Source organism: Patella vulgata, chromosome 7, assembly GCF_932274485.2.
Source record: "Patella vulgata chromosome 7, xgPatVulg1.2, whole genome shotgun sequence".
NCBI classification, from domain to species: Eukaryota; Metazoa; Mollusca; class Gastropoda; family Patellidae; genus Patella; species Patella vulgata.
In genome coordinates, this window is record NC_065885.2 from 3079947 (window position 1) to 3102838 (window position 22892).

Below are 22892 nucleotides of genomic sequence, written 5' to 3' on the forward strand. Positions count from 1 at the left end.
CTAACTCAATATTATCCATTTTTTATACCGAAAAAAGTAAAAATATTTGACAACTCTTGTTGACTGCCCGGACGATATAGCTGCTTCGGGCGTATTTTTGTTGCTTGGCAACCTATCTTCATCTATTATAAGGTTCCAACTTCCAAAGAAGTTGTGTACAAGACGGACATATAATGTTCACAACCAAACTGTGGACGACGTCAATATACCATCAACGTATATAAACGATTGAAAGGCAAAAACTTTATTATTGTAAAATTATTAATAGTTGATAAACCAATGATTACACTATATCTATCTAAATTGATAAAACCTCATAGATTAACATGATAAACAAGCTGCCATAAGATATATATAATTATCTATTATTTACGTTTTCTTATATAACAATAATCTTATCCTAGATAACAAGTTTAAATACATACCCCCCCCCACCCCCACATACTAAAAAATAAATAAAAATATCATTGATATTATAACGTGAGAGATCGCGAACCTTTTTTACTTATATTCCTCTATAATATAACACATATCCTATATATAACAAGTTTAATAACATTATCCTCCTTCACATATACACCTCTTTAAAATAAATTTAAATACATAATTCAAAAAACAAACTTCATTGATTTGCGAACTTCCTCACTTAACAAATATTCTCTAATATTAGAAATTAATTTTTTTGATTTTGCGAACTCCCGCACATAAAAAATACTCTCAAACATTAAAAACTAGTTTCTTTGAATTGCAAACCTCCTCACTTAAACATTAAATATATAGGTAACTTAATGAATATTAAATATATAGGTAGCTTAATGAATATTTCTCATTGTTAAAAGAGTTCAATACGTGAATCAGGTGCGTGTTCAAAGTAGGGGGTGGGGCTGTTTGCACAGAGCATATTTTGTTTTCTCCTACATTTATTGAAATAATGTTGTGGTTTTTGATCTCAATTTCACTGTAATGCACTAAAATGAGCGGAGATATTGCCACACGGCTTCTTATTTCATAAAATTCGGGTAGAAGTCGTCCCCATCTTGGAGTTGTTCTAGGATACTGTTTGTAACTTCGCACTGTTTAATTTAAACTAAAAGATTGGCCAGATATAAAAAAAACCTAGTACAGTTTTTGAATGCCCTGTACCATATTGACTTCACAAATATCAATCAATTGACATCTTGTAGAATTAGCTATTAAGATTAACATTCTGCTAAAAATAATCATAGCTCAAAACCATAAAAGGAAATAACCCAATAAATGGAAAGCTAGTTAAAATAAATGATACATTATTAATGAATTTAGCTAACATAGTCTATATTATAAAGTTTAATTATGTCGGGAATGAAAATATGACATCATTATTTATTATATTCTATCAATCTTCATGGTATATATTTCTCGATTCTCGCATAAATTTAGTGTAAAAACACAGAATAATTGACACCGGTTCATATCTTGGAATAAAATGGAAACTCTTTTTTAAAACATATATAAAAGAAGCTCCCACAAAAAGACTTATTCATGCATGTATTAATAATTATCCCACAAACTCTGATCTCAAATAGGTAAAAGCTTAAAGACAAGGAATGGCCAAACACCGGACGAACAGCCAGATGGTTAAAATGGGGCGGAGCTACAAAACCACGCCCTGATTCAGGGATGACTTTTATAAATAAATATATATATATATCACTCCAAACAGGTTTATATAACACTTATTCAACATTAAATACTAAAAAATATATCTCTGTACATTCCAAACCACTCCCACATCTTAACAAAGATCTGGCTGTACTTCTGGTGACAATTGACTAATCCTTGTTTCCTTTTCCCAAAGCAGTAAAAACCTATATTCAGCAGAGTATTTGATTGATGATAACGATGATGAAAATGATGACGGTGAAGCTGATTAATACAGTGTTTGTCGTTGATCTGTCTGCCTGTCACATCATAACTTAATAAAACCAGCACCATCTGATGGCTCACATATGAAGAATGTTGGTTTACCTTTATAACGACCCTAGAAATAAAATTAAAATATAAGTAATTTAGTGTCAAATAATATGACTAGATAAAGGGGGAAGGGAGAGGAAAGGGGGTGGGGGGACTTAGTCATTTCGGAGCCGGAGAGACTTTCTCGGCCAACACAGGGAGCGAGCCACCGCGGTTCCCCTTTGACACTTGACACAATAGCAACAGACATTGAGATATAAAGTGCAAGCTTTAGACCAACCCCGGACAGGATATAACATAGGAGAGGGTTTAACGTCCACTCAACACAAATAAATTCATTTGGGGACTAACATAATACGGTACAATTTTATTTTTGCATAGGGGTATTTAGCAGTGGTAGAAAACTAGAGGACCCGAAGAAAACCCACGAGGTTTGGCAGGCGACCATATACATTGTCACGTTGTCTCGTTAGACGAAACCACACCACTTGAACCAATGACAGGTCTTATGATCTAAAGACACGTGTTAGACCCGCCCAGCCTCCCACCGCTGTGTCTAGAGATTAAAACACCCTCAACTGATGATCAGACCCCGAGTTAACAAAGCATTCTCTTTAGTCAAAATTGCTCACCTTATTTTAACTAAAATATAGCCCTTTATAAAACTTTTGTTGTTTTAATGTATCAAATACCCTAATAAGAAACTATGTGTAAAGTTTTGTGTTTCTGGATCAAAGATATTTCTGAAAAACAGTGATTGAAAGTTGAGTAAATTCTCAACTAAAGTCTGACAATGCTTCGTGAACTTGGGGCCAGAAGATTTAATGTTATATAATTTACCTGGACATGATCGATGACTTTATTTACTGATTCACGTTTGACTAGAGATACAGTACAACCACCAAATCCACCACCAGTCATACGTGATCCATAAACACCATCAACTTCCATAGCAGCTTCTACCAGTTGATCTAGTTCTGGACAGGATACTTCATAGTCATCTCTGAAAATGTATTAACAGTTGAAGATATATGGTCTGAACAGGACCGGGATGAAGTTGTAGACTTCATCCACAGTCTTTCTCCACAGATGAAGTAAAATTTTATGGAATTTTTCAAAGTAGAAGTTCTCTAGAGATGAAGTAAAACGACACAGTCTGGAGAGAGAGAGAGAGAGAGAGAGAGAGAGAGAGAGAGAGCGGGTTAACGCCCACTCGACACAAACTAGGTCATTTTGGGACTAACATAAGGTTCTATTCTATTTCGCTTGCGCGTATGGATCGTTAGCAGGGCTAGGAAACCGGAGGGCGCGGAGAAAACCCACGAGGATGGACAGGCGACTTTACTCCTTGTCACATACAACCAGGGAAACGAAATCACACCAGTTGACTCAATGACAGACGGAATGATACAGCGCGCACGTGCTAACCATTGCCCCCCCCCCCGGGTCTGAACAAAATGTGGACTAAAATCGTCGATTTGGGAATCAAAATGTCGGTCAACTAGCTTTGTGTCTGTTGACTGTCCTCAAATTGAGTTAATTGTAGAGAGCGTATGTTTTGTTTGTGTCAAATCTCTAGATAAACTTGTTTATATGATCTATTCTCAAAATAGGATAGGTCTCTGTATTCAGCATTGAGATTTTGCAGCACTACCGCTGCCACATATCTTTGTTTTGGCCTGGTTGTCTAGGGCTTGGTTTGATTCCATGTTCCTGAAGCAACGATTGGGAGTTTTACAACATCTGGACGTTGCTAGATTACTTTACAATTGTCGAACTTATAGCTACGTTTTATCTCTTTACTGCATACACACACGCGCGTGAATAGTAGCGTCCAATCAGAAGTTGTCACACTAAGACAATCAAATCAACTATTGCGACCTTCACGGAAACCTTAACATTGAACGAACTTTGAAGTTTGGAACTCGATTATCACAGGTAGACATTTTAGCTGGAAAGCGCGAGACCTGGTATTCGCGATGATCGCGGAATCTGATAGACTGACAAGCTGGGTCAATACCCAATCGAGATAAATATGCAGGGTAGGCCTTGATAAGATGTACGGAGTAAGCGAGATCAAGCCTTCGATTGAAGATGGTTTGACTCAGGACTGGCTACTGTTGTATCTCTCTTCTTAAAGATTTCGCCATTGTGTTTTCTCACGATACCGAAATCAAATATGTAACTGGAACAGAGATAGTTTGTTTTTTTCTATACGTTTTATGTCACAACAGTTAAACAATATTTATCCCACTTCTGTACAAATCTAACCAGCGTTGTTAGACACATGAAACCAATACATCATGAAACGATCGTCTAAAAAACCCAGGCGTGTCTGATTTTAAAGAATCTACATGAATCTCTTATAGCTGCTAAATCACGTAGGCTAATTAACAATTTTCCACTCACGTGTATTTCAAACAATGACAACTTATCCTTGAAAAATGTAAATGACCAACAAGTTTACTGAACTATAGCTGCGTTAACGTACCAAAATAACCAGCACCTACTTTCTATATTTTTGGTTATGAACTTAGAATCATTAATTTGTAAAGATTATAATATTGTTTCAGCCTTCATATTGCTCCATTCCTTATCTATGAATTTGGAACCAATAATTGGTCCATGAGATAAGATGGTGGCAACGACAATATTGATACAATCTAATTAAAATATAGATCTATATTTCGTTTCATTTCTGTATACTTTCGATGGTCTACACTACATGAGGATCTGACAAGTTGTACTCGAAGGTTGCATCAGGGGTCATACGCATGGCTTTTGACCCTATGACGTCAGACATTGATTAATTAATCAGCGTTGACGTCTCTAGTGGTTTACCCATAGTTCCCACAACACGCCAAGAACTTGCTGTAACAGACCGTTTCATTGGCTAATTCCTCACATCAAACAGAACGCCTGTTATATAACAACTCCTCCAGATCCCAGTGTAGTAGAGACAAGGAAACCGAAATTTTGAACTATAAAAAAACGAAACGAAACGAAATAGGATCTGTGTTTTAATCAGATTGAACCCATTTTCCTGTGAAACATGGGAATATATTTTTGATACTAGTATTACTTACCGTAGTGAATTATGACTTAGAACCATGAGTTGACCGAACTTGGCATATTCATTGTTCTCTAGGGCTCTCGCTGCTTCATCGGTACGAGCAATCTCTGTGATGACGTGTCGAATTCGTCTATACGTCTCCATGTCTAATTTATCTTTAAAATCTGGAAATATGAACGAGGAATATAAAACTAATCGATTGATCATTGACATCGATGGATAACTACTTCCAGGAATAATAGAATTCTGGAATCAAGATCACATATTTAAATAAAAAGGGCATTAATGTCCTAAGTTACTACAATGACTGGGCTAATGAAGACGGGCACACGTAATGTAATGTGCTATGAGGTAAATGTTGCCCGTACAGCAGCATTGGGACGTTAAACCCCATTTCATTTGATATTATATATAGTCTCTTATGATCAGTGCTCTTTTAGTTATCAAGCACCTGTTTTATGGAATAATCTACCATTTAGTTTAAGATGTTGTACATCTCTATATTCTTTAAAAAAAACAGCTTAAAACACATTTATTTAAACAGGCTTTTTAACAGACTCTGTATACAATCAAATGTCCATAATCTTGTTGTTTATTTATGATTACATTGTCACTTTGTAAAGTGCTCCTGAACATGTTATATGAACTCGCGCGCTATAAATACGTTGTAATAATAATAATATGAGAGAGAGAGAGATGGGGTTTAACGTCCACTCGACACAAACTAGGTCATTTCGGGACTAACTTATGGTTCAATTTTATTTCAATAATTCGCTTGCGTGTAGGTGTCTTTAGCAGTGGGAGGACCCGGAGAAATCCCACGAGGTTGGGTAGGCGGCAGACGACCCCACTCCTTGTCACGTACAACCAGGGAATCGAAACCACGCCAGTTGACTCAATGACAGACCTTATGATACATCGCGCACACGCTAACCATTCGGCCATCATTTCACATAATAAACATACATTTCTATACGGATATCGTTTATAGGGATTGGGGAACAGACATAGCCTATATTTGACCCCACCCCCCTCCCTGCCTGATATAGATACATGTATTTACATTTTATAAAATGAGCAATAAACACAGATGTAAAACATTGATAGGTTTATATACTTAGATCTGTGTATAGTAGGAACCCTTGTGATTAACCGTTTATACAGAACAATCTAGTTTATTTTCATGATATAAATGTTCGTAACATGTGCTTGTAAATATTGACGTAAATAAAGAACATTTAGGGGAAAAAACCCCAAAAAACTCAAAATGCTGACTGTGGAAACACAAAATAACAATTTAGTTGAGTTTAAGAAGCCTCACTGCTTTGTGCCCAAATCGGAGGTTCAGGAGAGATAACTCGTGTATGTGATTTTTGTTGACAAGAAACTAATTATGTATACTTTCGTTGCAATTCGTTGTAATGTATTGTAATTTGTGATTGATTAATAGTTTATTAAAACAGTAATTATATGCATGAAACATATTATTGTATATATATATATCGCAATAAACAATTCAATATTAAAAAAACCCAAAAAAACAAAAAAACCCAACATATTTATAGTGAGTATTAAATGGGAATAATGAAACAAATAGCAGCATAAATCAATGGCCTACCTTCCAAATCTTGTTCGCTGGCATCTCTCAAACTCTGCTTGCCCATTAATTTAGCGGTTGTTTCACATTGTCGTCTGCGTGTTGGATATTCAGAACCAGTCAGTTCGTGTTTCACATTGGAATTTATAATCAGGACCACAACTTCAGGATTTGATAAAGGAACCAATTTTACTTCTAATGATCTGAAGAAGAAAAAATGTTCCGTCCATCAATAACAATGCGCCATTTCCACTTTTCGTTAAAATATCAAATTTCTCAAGGCTTTAATCCACGGTTCTATGTACTCAGATTTATTATTTAACATTTAATGAAAAGAACAAAATCAAACTACCAACTCTAGATAACCTCACAGCTTGGATTTAAAATAGGCCTATCATTTCTGTTCACCCCCACCCTACAACAAACTGGCGGTGGGCTTACAATAGGCCTATCAATTCTGTCCCCCACAACAAAATGGCGGTGGGCTTATAATTGACACATAGTGTGCTATTAGGAAAATTTTCCCCGGACAGCAGCACTACGGCCTACTCTTATTTCGAATTCCAACTGTCAAGGATTCTTTAAAGTGGACGCCAATGTGTATACGGGACCTTGGATTTTCGTCCCATCCTAATGACTTGACTTAACACGTTCGAGCACGACCTAGCACAGCTGGAGTAACAAACGAACTGTTCACAATAAGAGAACCGAATTTATTTACAATCAGTTTACTGAAAGTAAAGGACACACTATGTTAAAACAGTATTTTTTCTTTTCGGACATACATGTCCGTTAAAACCTTTCTAACATACGATAGTATCGCTGGAAAACAATATGTCGTTGTGCTTGATAATGATACATATGTATATGTCGAGTTTGTGTATAATGAAACTAGTGATTGTTGTACCATATAACGGTTTTGTTATGTATCACGTCGTTTTATAGTTATTATAAATGATATCTGTATTATTTTCTCCGGACTTAGCTTGTCTTTGTGTCCAGGACGCCGGTCTTAATTACTGATTTTCAGGATAGAATGAAGACAAGATCTATTAAACAGGATCTGTTTGTGTAGACTTTGACGTCAGTGTCGTGAATTACATGAAGAGAGGCACTAGTCTATTCCATTTGTGATTCGCACCCCGCCCAATTCACCATCCTCACGACCATCTTCACGATTACGCAAAGCCGAGGATAATGACGACCCTCCCAATCCTCAATCCTCGATCCTCGCGACTAGAGTAAGACGAAAATGTGTTTTAAACATAATTAAGTACTGGGTGCTGGTGGATATTATAAGACAGCAATGCGTGGACGAAAGGCTTCTGGCGGTATCGCTATACACCGGAGGCCTCAAGATCTTGATGCCCTAGGCTTCAGTCTGCCAGGTTAATCCGGCACTCCTTGGCATATAAATCTATTTGTTAAGGCCTACTCAATTTTTGTCAAGGTCGTTGCGATGTAAATAAGGTTAGGGCACGTGATTGTTGGCGAGATTGTAGGTTAGGTTTAAGAATCTAGGGGAGAGGTTAAGTCTCCACATAAGCACTGACCTAGGATTTATGTTTCTCTACCTATGACGAAAAATTGAGCTGGCCTTATCATTTAGTAAAAACCATACACACCCTTGTCAGTTGAAATTAGCGGAAATGATGATGAAATACCCTATTTACGTGTTCTGACATTAAGCAAGATATAAAAAAAGAAGAGATAACTGGATTCCTTAACATCGATGTTCAATATCTACAGCCGATGGCACATTTCCAAATATTTATTGAACTACCAATTATATGGCGGCCATTTTGGTGCAACACTATACCAACATAATCTAAGGGCATCGGCTTATAAATATAGGCGACCTATCATTCGTGGAGCCACGGTGGCTCAGTGAGTTAGGTACTGGCTCGTTAACCTAATGTTGCACAAGAAATTCATCGTTATCTTCCGGTGTGGTTTTTCTTGTCAGTGGTGCCTGGCAAAGAACAGCATGTCGTTCGGATGGTATGAAAAAAACCGAGGTCCCATGTACACTTTGACGTGGACGTGAAAGAACCCTTGCAGTATTTTCCTCACTGTATGGCCGTTTGCCCGTCTTCATTAGCCCGGTTGGTGCAGAAAACTAGGACGTTAAACCCCATTTCATTTCAATTATTATACGTGTTATGGTTTATACGTGTTATGGTTTATATAGTTCGACATGCCAGCAGACACCCAAGCGTAATATTATCGTCACTCTAATAGCGGAAGAAAATGACGTCATAGTGTACTACTTATAGTGGAAAATCAACCTCACTATATATCAAGAATGAAATTAGGCCACAAGAGTCTAAAATTAGCCAACGGGGAACAAGGAGAAAAATCCATCATATTGGGCAGGCGACCCCACTCTTTGTTACGTAAAAGTGTGGGATCGATAATAAAGCCACTTGAATCAATTGCAGACCTTACTAACTACGCACACTCTTGGTTACGGCGGGTTACAAAGATTACCCTTGGCCTCTTTAATGAGGTCATTTCCTGTAACAATGAACCATTTCAAGGAAATATTTTAATATGACCACAGAAATACTCCCGATTCCAACTCATTTTTTTTTTTTTAAAAAATAAAATAAATAAATAAATAATAATAAATGGATTGCTTAATTTCCCATTCGTATTGGATAATTCATCTTTCATTCGATTTCCGTTTATAAGATCCAAATTGAAAAAGCCTTGAAATTGTGTCACGTGCGATAATTATGATAACGATACCTGTATGTGTATTGAAACGTAGCATGTTAATAAAATTAAGAAGTAGTATATCCATTTTACTATATGTTAGTATAACTATGTAAGAAATCCATTACAGACTATGGTAGTGAATTATCATTCATTTCACAATCTTTCCGTTATAAATCTTTATCATCACGAACAAATCGTTCAGATTAAGATCACCCGTCTCAACGATGTGAACAGCTCCGAGATACCAGGGCTTTTGGATGGCCGAATGGTTAGCATGTGCGCGCTGTAACATAAAGTCTGTTTTCAAATTCCCGGTTGTATGTGACAAGGAGTAAGATTGCCTGTCCAACCTCGTGGGTCTTCTCCGGGTCCTTCGGTTACATCCCACTGCTAAAGACCCCTACGCGCAAGCGAATTATTCAAATAAAATTGGACCATTTGAAATAAAATTGAACCGTGTGTTAGTCCTGAAATGACCTAGTTTGTGTCGAGTGGGCGTTAAACCTCTTCTCTCTCTCGCTCTCTCTCTCTCTCTCTCCAAGATACCAATAAAAAGTTTCTGATATATCTATCCATTTTACTCCATTTACCGCACATTCAACTCAGACTTTTTTATTTCAGAGTTTATTCACACATGCGAGGCCTTGGGTGAAATGTGTTTAACATACTTGAACTAAAATAGCAAACTGTGGTATTTCGCGTGACATGCTCGTGATAGATGTGTCAAATTTGGTATTTAGCGACAATAACCCTAGTAGTCTTACTTAATTCACCCTGACTTTCTTCTACTAAAACTAAATTACTGTATAGTAGGCCTACATAATATAGTTATCTGGAAAGACTAGAGACGCCATTTGTTAATGGTACTAAATGGCATCCAAACTGGTGAAGTCAAGTCAACTCAACTAAACCTTGATAGTAACCTTGTGAGGTGGGGGGGGGGGGGGGTATTGCGATTTGTTTCTTATTAGTCAGAGAGAGAGAGAGTGATGGGGTTTATCGTCCACTAGGTTATTTCGGGAATTTTATTTCAACAATTCACTTGCGTGTAGTGATCTGGTCTTCAGCGGAAAATCCACGAGGTTGGACAGGCGACCCGACTCCTTGTCACGTACGACCGGGGAATCGAAACCACGCCAATTGACTCAATGACAGACCTTATGATACAGCGCGGGAGAGTTTAACGTCCATCAAGTTTCAGGGTCGTAGAGCAATCGGAAAAACGGTTGTCAACACCTAGCTTTAAATAGATGTATGTCAAATAATTTGGAAGCAAGTTTAATGTTTAGTTGAGAACAGATGACTCGTCTAGGTATACACGTGTTATTTCTAAACCCCGACACTGACATGTTACCCCACAAATGAGCCCAGTTCATTTGTTAAACCTTTATGAGAACAAAGGTGGAGGGAGATGGAAGAATGGCAGGGGAGGATGAAGCCACGCTGGAAAATCACGAGTAACTTTCACGGCGATCTCCTGGTTAACGAGACTACCTCTTGATCACTGAACCACCGCGGTTCCCCTACGACACTTGACGACAGACCTTAGGATCTAAAGTACACAGGTGGAATGAAATGAAATGAAATGGAGCTTAAAGTCCTACTGTTTTGCTCCTAAACTGGGCTAATGAAGACGGGCATACGCCATACAGTGTGCTATGAGGAAAATTTTGCCCGGGCAGTGGCGCTACGGCCTACTCTTATATCGAATTCCAACTGCCAAGGGATCTTTTACTTGCAAGCCAATGTGTATACGGGACCTCGCTTTTTCGTCCCATCTGAACGACTAGACAGCTGTCCTTGTCAGGTCCTGCGTCCTGCATCACTGACAAGGAGGAAACCACGCGGGAAAATCTGGATGAACTTTCTCGGCCAATGCAGGGATCGAACACCCGACCTCCAGGCTAGCGAGTCAGCGTCTTACCCACTTAGCCACGTGATCCCCTACACAGGTGAGACCAACCCAGGAGTAACATAAGATATACACACCTGCAGTCAATGAGAAGGGCGTGTCCCTTTTTACCCATCACTGCGATATATTGATCCATGATCCCACAAGGCATCCCAGCAAAATCATGTTCTGCCATCTGACAAGCAACTGCTTTTTGTGAAGGTTTGATGTTAGGATCAGGTCCACCAGCCAGGTTTTCTAGGAATGTGTACATGGCGACCTCCAGGGAAGCAGAACTAGAAACTCCACCACCAAGTGGGACAGATGTGACGATTGTTGCCTCGAAAGCTGGAACTGTACCTGTCAAAGATAAAAATAAATTGCGAGGTCATATCTACGTCTGTACATTCTTTAACGTCATCACTAACCTTGAACGATATGACCAGATAGGGTTTGAGCTACACAAATATGGCCATTGTTGCCTTGAAAGCAAGAACTATACATGTCAAGGATAAAAAAAAAAAAATTTGTGGCGGAATCGAGGAGGTCATATCTACGTTTGTACCATCCGTGAAGTCATCCCTAAAGCCTGGCTTACATCCCGCCGTACGTGCTACGAAGGGTGGAAATTTAGTAAGCCCGTGCGTCAGATTTACATGTCACTTGCATGTGTTCGGCACCGTAGAAGATCGTAAACTGGCCGTAACGTCTTTTGGTCATGCCCATACCAAATGTTCACCCGGTTTCTTGCTGCTAGTCTGCGAGCTACCAAACCCTCCGACCCTTGCGTGTGAAAACACGTACGGCGGGTCGTGAGCTAGGCTTTACCTTGCTACAAAAATAGGGGCAAGAGATAAATATAAATGGTTTCAACAAAATGCTAGCATAAACAATTTCTACTCGTAAGACGAATTGACACGTACGCATCAATACAATAAACATCTGCCCCAAGGTCATCAGTAATTCCTGGAAGTTTTAAAGATTTAAGGCACGGGGAGTAATTCCTTAATAATACTCAATTCGAATTGATTATATCCACGTGATCAGTTAAGCTGGGACAGATATAGCAACAGCAGCTGAAATCTAATACTCGGCATTTAGCTCAATTTAAATTAAACACTGTTAGTAACCATTACAAATATAGGTTATAACAGGCATTGGAGTCACGGTGGCTAAGTGGGTAAGACGCTGGTTCGCTATACTAGAGCTCGCGTGTTCGATCCATGCATTGGTCGAGAAAGTTCATTGGGATTTTTCGACATGGTTTCCCAGTGTCAGTGTCGCAGGAGGTGGGCCTGCCAAGGACACCTGTCTAGTCGTTCGGATGGCACGAAAAACCGAGGTCCCGTGTACACATTGGCGTGCACGTAAAATATCCCTTGGCAGTTGGGATTCGATATAAGAATAGGCCATAGGCAAAATTTCCCTCATAGCACACTGTATGGCGTATGCCCGTCTTCATAAGCCCAGTCGGAGCAGAACAGTACGACGTAAAACCCAATTTCATTTCATTCATTTATAATCATCATTATACGAGGAAATTATATCAATCAAATAATTGCGAATTGCGAATTACATCCGTCAACGGTTAGTATACGTTGTTTAACGCGTCTATGACTATTTGTAAGCATCTGAACAACCAAGCACCGCTGGCGATATAAAAGTTAGAACAGGGCTTGAAACATCCCCACGGTACTCCTTGAATTCGTGAGTAAGTCACTGACTAACCAACAGGTTCTAGGTTCTATCCCGTTGTTTACCAAGAAAGTGTCTCGGTGTTTTCCAGCGTGCCGCTGTCTGGGCAAAATGTCCCCAATAGCATATTGTATGGCCCAGTAGGAGCAGAACAGTAGGACGTTAAACCCCAATTTTTTCCGTTTAAAATGCCACTATCTTTAAACAATGTAGAGCATTATGACGTCAGCTTAGACAAAAACCTTGAATTCCACAGCTCAATGTTGTGATGTAAGAGAATACAAGCCAGGTGCAAATAATTTGGCAAATCTCGACGATCAGAAATGGCAAGTATATTCATTTACCTGACGTCAAAGATTACCTTGTTACTATTATGGGTTGTAAACTTTATAAAAACAATAATACCAGTATTTTACTCTGACGCATAACGGTTCCAATATTATTTGGGGGCAAAGAACTTAAAGATACATTATGGGAAATTAGATAATAGTTTTAAAATAGATAATGTAAAGGGAATATGCTGAAAATTTCAGTCAAATTGATCCACTATGAACCGAGATAATGAAGATTGAATTTTAGGCCTAGCCTCGATCACCATTACTTAAGTCGGTATGATAAAAACCAAGTCTCGATTATCCATTTTTACGTTTAATTATTTTTGAAAAAATGTATTCCAATCCGCTAAATATCGTAGTCTGGATAAGTAAATTAATGTCTAATTAATAAATTATATAACATTTAAGGCCTAAAGAAAGACCTGCAATAGGCAGATGTGGTTCTTGCATAATGTATGTTTAATAGTAAGTGCAGGAGCACCACACCACGGACGGGAATCCTGATGACAAACCCGTGGACAAGACACACTGACATTGTAAGCAATACAAATACTATCGTATCAAGCTATAAAATATTTTTCTTTAGGCGGAGACAGGAGGGTTTGGGAAGTGGGACCAGTGGATCAACCCCAAATCTGAAAAGGTGTGCGTTTTCCTATTCCTTACAAAATTATTCCATGCAAACTAAAAACAGGACAGAAAAGCGGAGTAGGGGTTGTTGTTGTTCTTGGTTTTTTAACGTCCGCTTCCACCGAATGTGATATCGCAGACAAATCTTATTTTTCATTTTTATTATCTTAGCGCACGCGCAGGGGTCCTTCCTGTGGGAGGAAACCGGAGTAGGCCTACCCGGAGTAAACCCACGAGATTGAGAAGGCACCGCTCTATCTCCAAGCCACATACACTCACACCAGGGATCGAACCAACAATAGCAAGCCAGAGGTGACCGGCCAGCTAGAGGTCGAAACGCGGCACATAAGACCACTAGGACATCCCAGCCCAGAGTAGGGGTGGGGGATACTGCTTTAAATAGACGAACTAGTTTTGGTGAAATCAGGGGACATAATTACTAGTTTTAATCCACTTCGATCAACCGGAAGTAACTCAAGACTAGGATTATATACGGAAGCGCCAGGACGATTTACCCAATACTACCCAATTGTGAAGAACTAACAATTATAAAAAAAATAATTAATTAGCGGAATTAGCAAATGGGATGGCCTAGTGGCCGGTCACCTCTGGCTTGCGATTGTGGTTTCGATCCCTGCTGTGAACGTATGTGACTTGAAGATAGGGGTGCCTTCTCAACCTCGTAGGTTTACTCCCGGTACTCCGGTTTCCTGCCACATGAAAGACCCCTGCGCGTGCGCTAAGACAATAAAAATGAAATTAAAGATAACTTCGGTGGAAGCGGACGTTAAACACTAAGAACGAAGACGGAAGTGGTATTATATAACTTCAAATAAGCTAAATAAAGATTTGGTTCTAAATGCTATTCTGTGATGCTATTTTAGTGAGTGTTTTTGTCTGGAGTGATAACCACAATTAAAGAAATATTGTTACTAGTTCAGGAATCAAAGTCATTCTGATTCTAAAAATATATTCAAAAACATTCCTTGTGGCTAGAATATCACACACGACGTATTAAACCTACCTATGACGTCAATATATAAAATTGTTCTGTTTATCAATACGAGGTTAAATAGCACAGTTACTCTGTGGTAATAGTCGTATTTAATAATAATAATAGGGTTTAACGTCCTACTTGTCTCTGCCTATAGGTCAGACAGAAATGAAATGGGGTTTAATGTCCTACTGTTCAGCCCCGAACGGGATTAATGAAGACGGGCATACACCATACAGCGTGCTATGAGGGAAATGTTGCCCGGACAGTGGCGATACGGGCTACTCTTAGATCGAATTCCATCTCTGAAAGGACCTTTTACGTGCACGTCAATGTTTTTCGTCCCATCCGAACGACTATACGTTGTCCTTTGGCAGGACGTCGGTCCTGCACCACCGATGATCTTTCTCGGCCAATGCTGGGATTGAACACGGGACCTCCAAGCTAACGAGCCAACGCCTTACTCACAGATATACGACATGTGCTATGTGCGACATTTGACCGAGGCAGCGGTGTTTCCCATTCTGTACATAGACAATAATCTACTTCGAGAAAAGATCTCTGCCTTGAGTCAGAAAATTAGTATACTATATGGTAATGTGATTCTACTCGGTTTCATATCTGTCATACATACCAGGGTACAAAGACTAAATAAACTCTTTCAATTGAATTTAATTAAAGCCGAATAAATACGTCTCAAAATTCTCGCAGCAAACTTTGTGTTTTCGACTAAAATCATCGATTTAGGAATTAAAATGTCGGTCAACTAGCTTAGTGTTCGTTCTCAAGCGGAGCTAATGTTAGACAGGAAGCGTAAGTTTAGTAAGTGATGCTTCCGCCAACTCTTCGTCGAATTCCAATTGTCAATGGTTCTTTTACGTACACACCAACGAATAATAATAATAATAATAATAATACTCTGACGTCAATGAATATATTACTCTGACTTTTTATATAGAATTACGGGTTTATCTATCCGCTACATTCTTGAACAAAAAAAAAAATCTTAAAAAAAAAAAAAAAAATAAGAAAAAAATAAACCCAAACTAGAGCAGACAAAAATGATATCGGTCAATTCGAAAATCGATATTTGACACTGATCGATTACTTGTTGTAATCGGATCCTAAATATAATTAAAAATCCTGTCAAATAAAATGTCAAAAGGAAGCCATAACAAATTCCTTGAACAATTGAAACATCATATCAAGTGAACTAGTAGTCGTATAATAAGAAATTTACGTCTTAGAAAATAACGATGTTCAAGTAGGAAGAAAACTAGATAAACTATAATCAACTCAACGTGAACCCGGATTGATCAACTGAGAACCTATCATCGATTAATACAAGAATAGAAATAAGTGTGTGTGTGGGGGGGTATCATCTTTAATTTGTACACGAGTAAGTGAGAGAGAGAGAGAGAGAGAGAGAGAGAGAGAGGGGGGGAGGGGGGTAACGTTCACTCGACACAAACTTGGTCAGTTCGGGTCCAACATCGTAATATTGTACAATTCGTTTCAATAATTCACTTGTGTGTAGAGGGGTCTTTAGCTCTGGCAGAAAAACCAAAGACCCTTTTCTTGTCACATACAAGTATGGGATTGAGACCACGTCACTTGAATCAATGTCAGATGTTATGGTTTAAAGCCTCCCCCACCCCCCAACCTCTCTCCTCACACACCTCTCTCCCCTCACACACCTCTCCGCCGTCAGTGTGGGTATCGAGTTTGTTTTCAAGATTTATCGATACCTTGTTGTTGTTGTTCTTAGTGCTTGACGTCCGCTTCCACCGAAGGTGATATTGCACAGAATTATCGATACCTAAAATGTTTACATGATATCAGCAAGTCACACACTGAGATTTTATCACGCGACTAGACATGGAATTGTCCTTGAGAGGTTCTAGTGTACTTAAATAAACATCAGCAATCAATAAATATCCAGACGTTCTCTCCATATAAACTCTGAAATACCTGAAATCAAGAACGTCTGCCTGTCTTACTAACCTATAAATTTGGCAACAACTCCTTTGACGTAATTCGCCCACTTTGGCGCACCAGGTTTAAGAGGTGAAGCTGCTGAAGGTACCTGGAACTCGACCACGCTTGATCCATTGGCAGATTGTTCTAAGGTCGACACACGACATACAGTTCCCTCGATTTTTCTTCCAACGACAACCGTTACCAATGGCAACGCCTGTAAATATAGAAATAATGATGGTATCAATTATTACCAATGATAACGCCTATAAATATAGAAATAACGGTGGTGTTGTTACCAATGACAACGTCTGTAAATATAGAAATAACGGTGGTATCAATTGTTACCAATGACAACGCCTGTAAATATAGAAATAACGTTGGTATTAATTATTACCAATGGTAACGCCTGTAACTATAGAAGTAACGGTGGTATTGTTACCAATGACAACATCTGTAAATATAGAAATAACGTTAGTATTAATTATTACCAATGGTAACACTCTAACTATAGAAATAACGGTGGTATTGTTACCAATGGCAACGCCTGTATATAGAAATAACGATAGTATCAATTGCGACCATTGTTTGGTGACGTTTACTATTTATGAAACTGTTATGCTGTATAATGACAAAACCTCTATCATTGGTGGTATAATAATACACGGTCAATGATTCGATTTATAAAATATGTATGCTGTGTCACTGGTCACTGGTCAATGATTCGATTTATGAACAATTTATTTGCTAGTTTATCATCTTGTATGTGAGGTCGGGTAACTGCTGTTTTTCTAAGAAACAGTTCAACCCACATGATTTTATTCTGTGGATGTTTTTCACTGCAAGAGTTCCACAAAATGACTTAAAGAAAAAAGCTATAGAAATATCAAAAATCTCTTTCCAATCCCCTTATGTCCCTAGGTGGTACTATATTCGATCAGGTTTCAAGCAGTATAATACAACTAGTTCGTCACACAGTATAATATGTGTATTTTAATGGTCGAGTGCGAGACATTGTGTAATATATATTGATATCGTGTAGCACGAGGGCTATATCTATATATTACACAATGTCTCGCACGAGACCATTAAACAACTTAAAATACAGACACTATCCAGCAGGTGCATTCCAATGAAATACGTCACGCGGGTCACATATTTCAACTAGTACAAATAATGCACGCTTGGCACTTTGCCACGGTGGCTAGGTGGTTAAGACGCTGGCTTACTAACCTGGAGGTCGGGTGTTCGATCCTTGCATTGGCCGAGAAAATTCGTCTGGATTTTCCGACGTGGTTTGGTTGAACTGTTATCAATGGTTAAAATCCAGAGACCATGGATGGGGGCGGGGCGGCGAGGCCTCTCCCCCTTTAAATTTCGAAAACTAGTAGCTCGGAAATTATATTTCCAGTGATCTGAGACAAGAATCGGTTTCTAAAATAATGAGTTATAATGGGGCATTATTCTGTCAGCAATCCAGGTTGCCAGGCGAACGCCCCCCTCCCCTCCACTGGATCCGCCCTTGTCATGACTTAGTTACATATCATTTTTGTATATCTTATTCGTATCATTAGATATGTCATATAAACCTAGTCTATTTTTGTCAATAAAATACTTCTGATATATTAAAAATCAAGGTGTCTTTCAATCGTAGTTGTTATTTTAAACTTTAATTACGTCTTGATGACGGAAACAACAGACTTGGTGTAAAAGAAAACAGTCTAGCCAATCACAATTGAGGGTGTGTAACGACCGAGCCAATCAGATGACTAGACGCGTACTATTTTTTTTTCTAGGTCTCGAGAGTCATCGTCATTCACAAATCCTAGTTAAAGGTTAATTCATATTATATCACCTCGGTGGAAGCGGACATAAAATACAACTAACCCATCATCATACACACGTTTGTTACGTTCAATGTCCTGAACGAGGTGCGTATTTCAACATAATAAAATGTATGTACTAATAAAAGTGTCGTCATACTTAGCTTATATATCCGATTTCGGGACGTATTATGCAAGTTGCACTAAAGGTCATTACATCATGTTATTCGTATAAGCTTTATGGTGGTGGTGGTGGGGGGGGGCATGGGGGCATGGGGACATGGGGGGTCCCGGGGGGGGGGGGGTAAATGACAACGAATAAAAAAGCCCCATTTATTAACAGTTATCATAAAGAAGTGGGATACCTTTCAAATGATATGAATTTATAAAAATATAATGTCAATAAAGAACACGGGGTATATTATAACATTTTTTACTTGATTATGACAAAAATCTAAAATTATTCACCAGTTTGACTATAAAAAAAACGTAAATTGACTCTAGTAAATACTGGAAGGATCGATACAGTTATCTCATAATAAGAAATTCGCCATCAATAACAAACAAGCCAATATCAACACTTACCATAGGAAACACATAGCCATCATTATAATCCGTGTGCTCCCCGATCAAATTTACCCGCCCCGGGGCACGGGCGGCGACCTGGGGTTCACCCCCAAACTGTTTCTTGAATCCAGCAGAGGCTTGTTGTACAAGCGAATCTATAGCAGGTATTTCTGATGCCATGATGACTAAAATGTGTAAGATACTATACGAACGACAGAACGTGGCAATACTGAATAGTGAGTATTCATTGACCGGTCGGCAGATTCAACACGATCGTTCAACTTGGCTACGTGCCAACTTGCCATACATGTACTGTATAGTCGGTACAGGTTGTAGAACTCCACGCCGCGCGTCATTTGGTTCAAATAAAAACCCTCCAGTTTCGTGGAGAGTTATTCAAGCATTGCAATAACATAGTCTTGTCATACACCCATTATTAGCAACCATTATAGCATGACGCTGGAAGTTTAATTTTAAAATAGGAGGCAAACTTACAAACAGGGTCTAGGCGTCTGGGAGTACGTTAACATATACCCTCCCCCTCGATCACCCCGCTATACGATATCCGCCTATAGATGTGATTGCATCATCACAACATTCATTGACGTTTTTTCCTATGAGAGGTGTGTGTATAAGGTTATTGCTAAATGATAAGGCCAGCTCAATGTTTCGTCATAGGTCACGAGATGTAAATAGGGCTAGTAGTATTCCCAACCCTAACCCTAACCCTCGACCTAACCCCAATGCTTACCCTAACCCTAACCTACAATCACGTGCCCTAACCTTATTTACATCTCAACGACCTTGACAAAAATTGACCTGGCCTTGTCAAATAGATTTAGCCGTGTTATTGGGATATATCTGTTTATATAAACGCTTACACTGCACGTGAATGTTGGAAGTTAGTAGTTAAGGTAACATACCAACTCAATTACATGGAAGCGCGTATGTAGAGAGAGGGTTGGGGGTGTATCCTTTATTTGGGTGTTGTGGGTGTAGTGATCTAGGCACATGTTCCGACCCCCCCCCCCCCACCTAACGTATTTGGGGATCAGTACAAGATCAAAAGTTACACTTGATGACTGCGAGATTCTAATTGTGGTGTAGTGGTCTATACACATGCCCTGACCCCCCTCTCGCCACACACACCCCCACCCCCGGGACAGTAGTTCTTTAGCCTACTCTTCTTCGAATTGCAACTATAGGGCTTGCTCGCCACCGTGTACACAGGACCTCGGGTTTTCGTCTACTCGAATAACTAGACACTGTTCCTTGCCAGACTCTACTGTGGGAGGGGGGCATGCTAAGGATGGCCAAGGTACTGTAACGGTCAACATCGTGACGGAACCCGGTACGTCCAGGTTAATGAATCAACACATTTCTCAATTAGCTCTCATGGTCCCCGAATGAAGACGCCAATACGACACGCAGTGTGTTAGGGGGACAATACCGACATACTTTTTATCCAATTCGAACTGTCAATTTGTGTAATTTGTGTCCCATCCGAAGAGAACTAGACGCTGTATATGTGAACTGCTAAATTGAGAAATGGTAACAGGAGCTCTAGAAAGTGTATGAATATCCCGCTGCGTGGTGCACGACCCCACCCCCTATCCCCCCACATACATACTACTCCAAGGTATCTAGGATGAATTCGACGGCGGTTCATTGTGACTACTATGCAATTAAAGATGTATTATGGAGAGAGAGAGAAAGAGAGAGAGAGAGAGAGAGAGAGAGAGAGAGAGAGTTTAACGCCCACTCGACACAAACTAGGTCATTTCGGGACTAACACATGATTCAATTTTTTTATTTCAATAATACGCTTGCTTGCGTGTAGGGATCTTTAGTAGTGGGAGGAAACCGGGGGACCCAGAAAAAACCCACGAGACTGGACAGGCTTCCCTACTCCTTGTCACGTACAACCGGGAAATTGAAACCACGCCAGTTGACTCAATGACATGTATTATGTAAGAGCTAAATATTGCTGGACGTTTGTCTGGTTTCAAATGTTATATAAATCATAATCACCTCTCTAGAGCATCGATCGAATGGCCGAGATAGAAAGTGTCTGCCATATATTCGTTAAACGTTGAAATGGAAAACAGTTTATTATCATGACAGCAACGGTACTTGACAATCGAGACTATTTACGCTATTTTTTGTCAAAACCTCAAACACTCATAACTTAGCTCAGAATAAAATAATATATTTATTTATATTATCTTATATTTTTTTCCACTATTACAACAAGAACTGTCAGCTCTTTATTTTAATCTTGTTTAATGGTCGAGAGCGAGACATTAAGTAATATATTGTAAACAACAAGAGGACCATGAGGCCCGAGTGTTTTTACAATATATTACGCAATGTCTTAAACTCGAAACCATTAAACGACTTAAAATACAGACACTCCGCATGTGCTTTTACAATGTAATACGTCACGCGAGTCCAATATTTCACTAATATAACAAATGTACGATTGGCAAGTTGCCCGTACGATTATTTCAAATAATGGTACGCCAACATCAAAGGGTGACGTCACATCCGTTTTTTAAATCTTATATAATGCATCGAGCGTGGTTAGCCGTGTGATGGATGACCGTAAATTACAATTTGAAGTGCCTTCCTATATTGATCTAACACTTTTAGACGTATTACCGATCACATATCAAACTTATAATAAATCAAATTATTAACTCTAGTCAAGCACATTACTCCTGTGACGCATTTGCTGTTTTATTATTATTTTTTTCGCTTTTGCTGATCAAAACGCAATAAATTGTTTTCATGAATAGTTGTTTTTAAAATGATATCCTCTTAAAGTCTTAAATGTCAACGTTTTGTCTTCATTGGAATTAATAGGGAGTGGAACGTACATCGTCTGTGTAACTTACTGTTACCACTCTCTACTTCAGCAACAATAACCCATTTCCGGTTTTTAACCACTCCCTGAATATTCAAATCGTGGTTATGGTGCAATCATCCATGTTAAAATTATTTTTGATGGACAGTAATATTATCCTTTAAAATCGTTTAAAGGGAAAAATAGAAAATATCACACTGGTCCATTATGTTTTTTTATGTATCAGTGTACATTTAAAGGACACTATTTGTGTCAGTCATTATAAAATATGTGATAGAATTGGTTAAATACATCCCAAATATAATTTTTACACAGAAATCATTGCTACGGGAGACTTGTAACAAGCACGTGAAGAAACGGGAAGTGACGTCAAACATGACAAACACGAGTTATCCTTCTTGTTAACTAACTGAAGTAACGAGCGATAACAGACAAACGATCGTTTGTTGATGAAAAGTTATTATATGGGACGGTGAGAGGGTATCTCACAATTCAAAAATAGAATTGGCTGTCACTAGATAAGGGAAAACGAGAAAAATAGAAAAAATCCCGTGCATTCCTCCGTTTTTATTCATTCTGTTCTTAATAAAAAACATGGTAATGCACGCACTTTTTCTAATTTGTTCATTATCTTTTATCTACTGACAGCCAATTCTTTTTTTGAATAGTGAGATACCCTCTCATCGTCCCATATATGTAATAATGACTGACACCAATATTGTCCTTTAAGAAGAAGTTATCTGTTATGCTACATTAATGATCCCAAGGTA

General features: G+C 38.8%; 1 protein-coding gene across 1 annotated transcript; it reads right to left on the bottom strand.

The window, feature by feature from the left end:
* Window positions 1–242: 242 nt before the first annotated feature.
* On the bottom strand, window positions 243–19508 carry LOC126827411 (galactokinase). The gene is made up of 7 exons (XM_050556723.2): window positions 19275–19508; window positions 16894–17083; window positions 11334–11595; window positions 6645–6826; window positions 5040–5190; window positions 2794–2956; window positions 243–2020 (listed from the first exon to the last, which is right to left on the bottom strand). The coding sequence occupies exons 1-7, from the start codon at window positions 19434–19436 to the stop codon at window positions 1949–1951; spliced, it is 1182 nt and encodes a 393-aa protein (XP_050412680.1). The 5' UTR covers window positions 19437–19508; the 3' UTR covers window positions 243–1948.
* Between the last annotated feature and the right edge of the window lie 3384 nt (window positions 19509–22892).

Excerpts from the sequence above, each read along its gene's own strand:
- LOC126827411 (XM_050556723.2), bottom strand. The coding sequence starts at position 19,436 with ATGGCATCAGAAATACCTGCTATAGATTCGCTTGTACAACAAGCCTCT. Across the intron at positions 5,191-6,644 it reads CAGCGAACAAGATTTGGAAG|ATTTTAAAGATAAATTAGAC; the intron begins GTAGGCCATTGA and ends TCATATTTCCAG. Across the intron at positions 2,021-2,793 it reads AAGTCATCGATCATGTCCAG|GGTCGTTATAAAGGTAAACC; the intron begins GTAAATTATATA and ends TTTTATTTCTAG.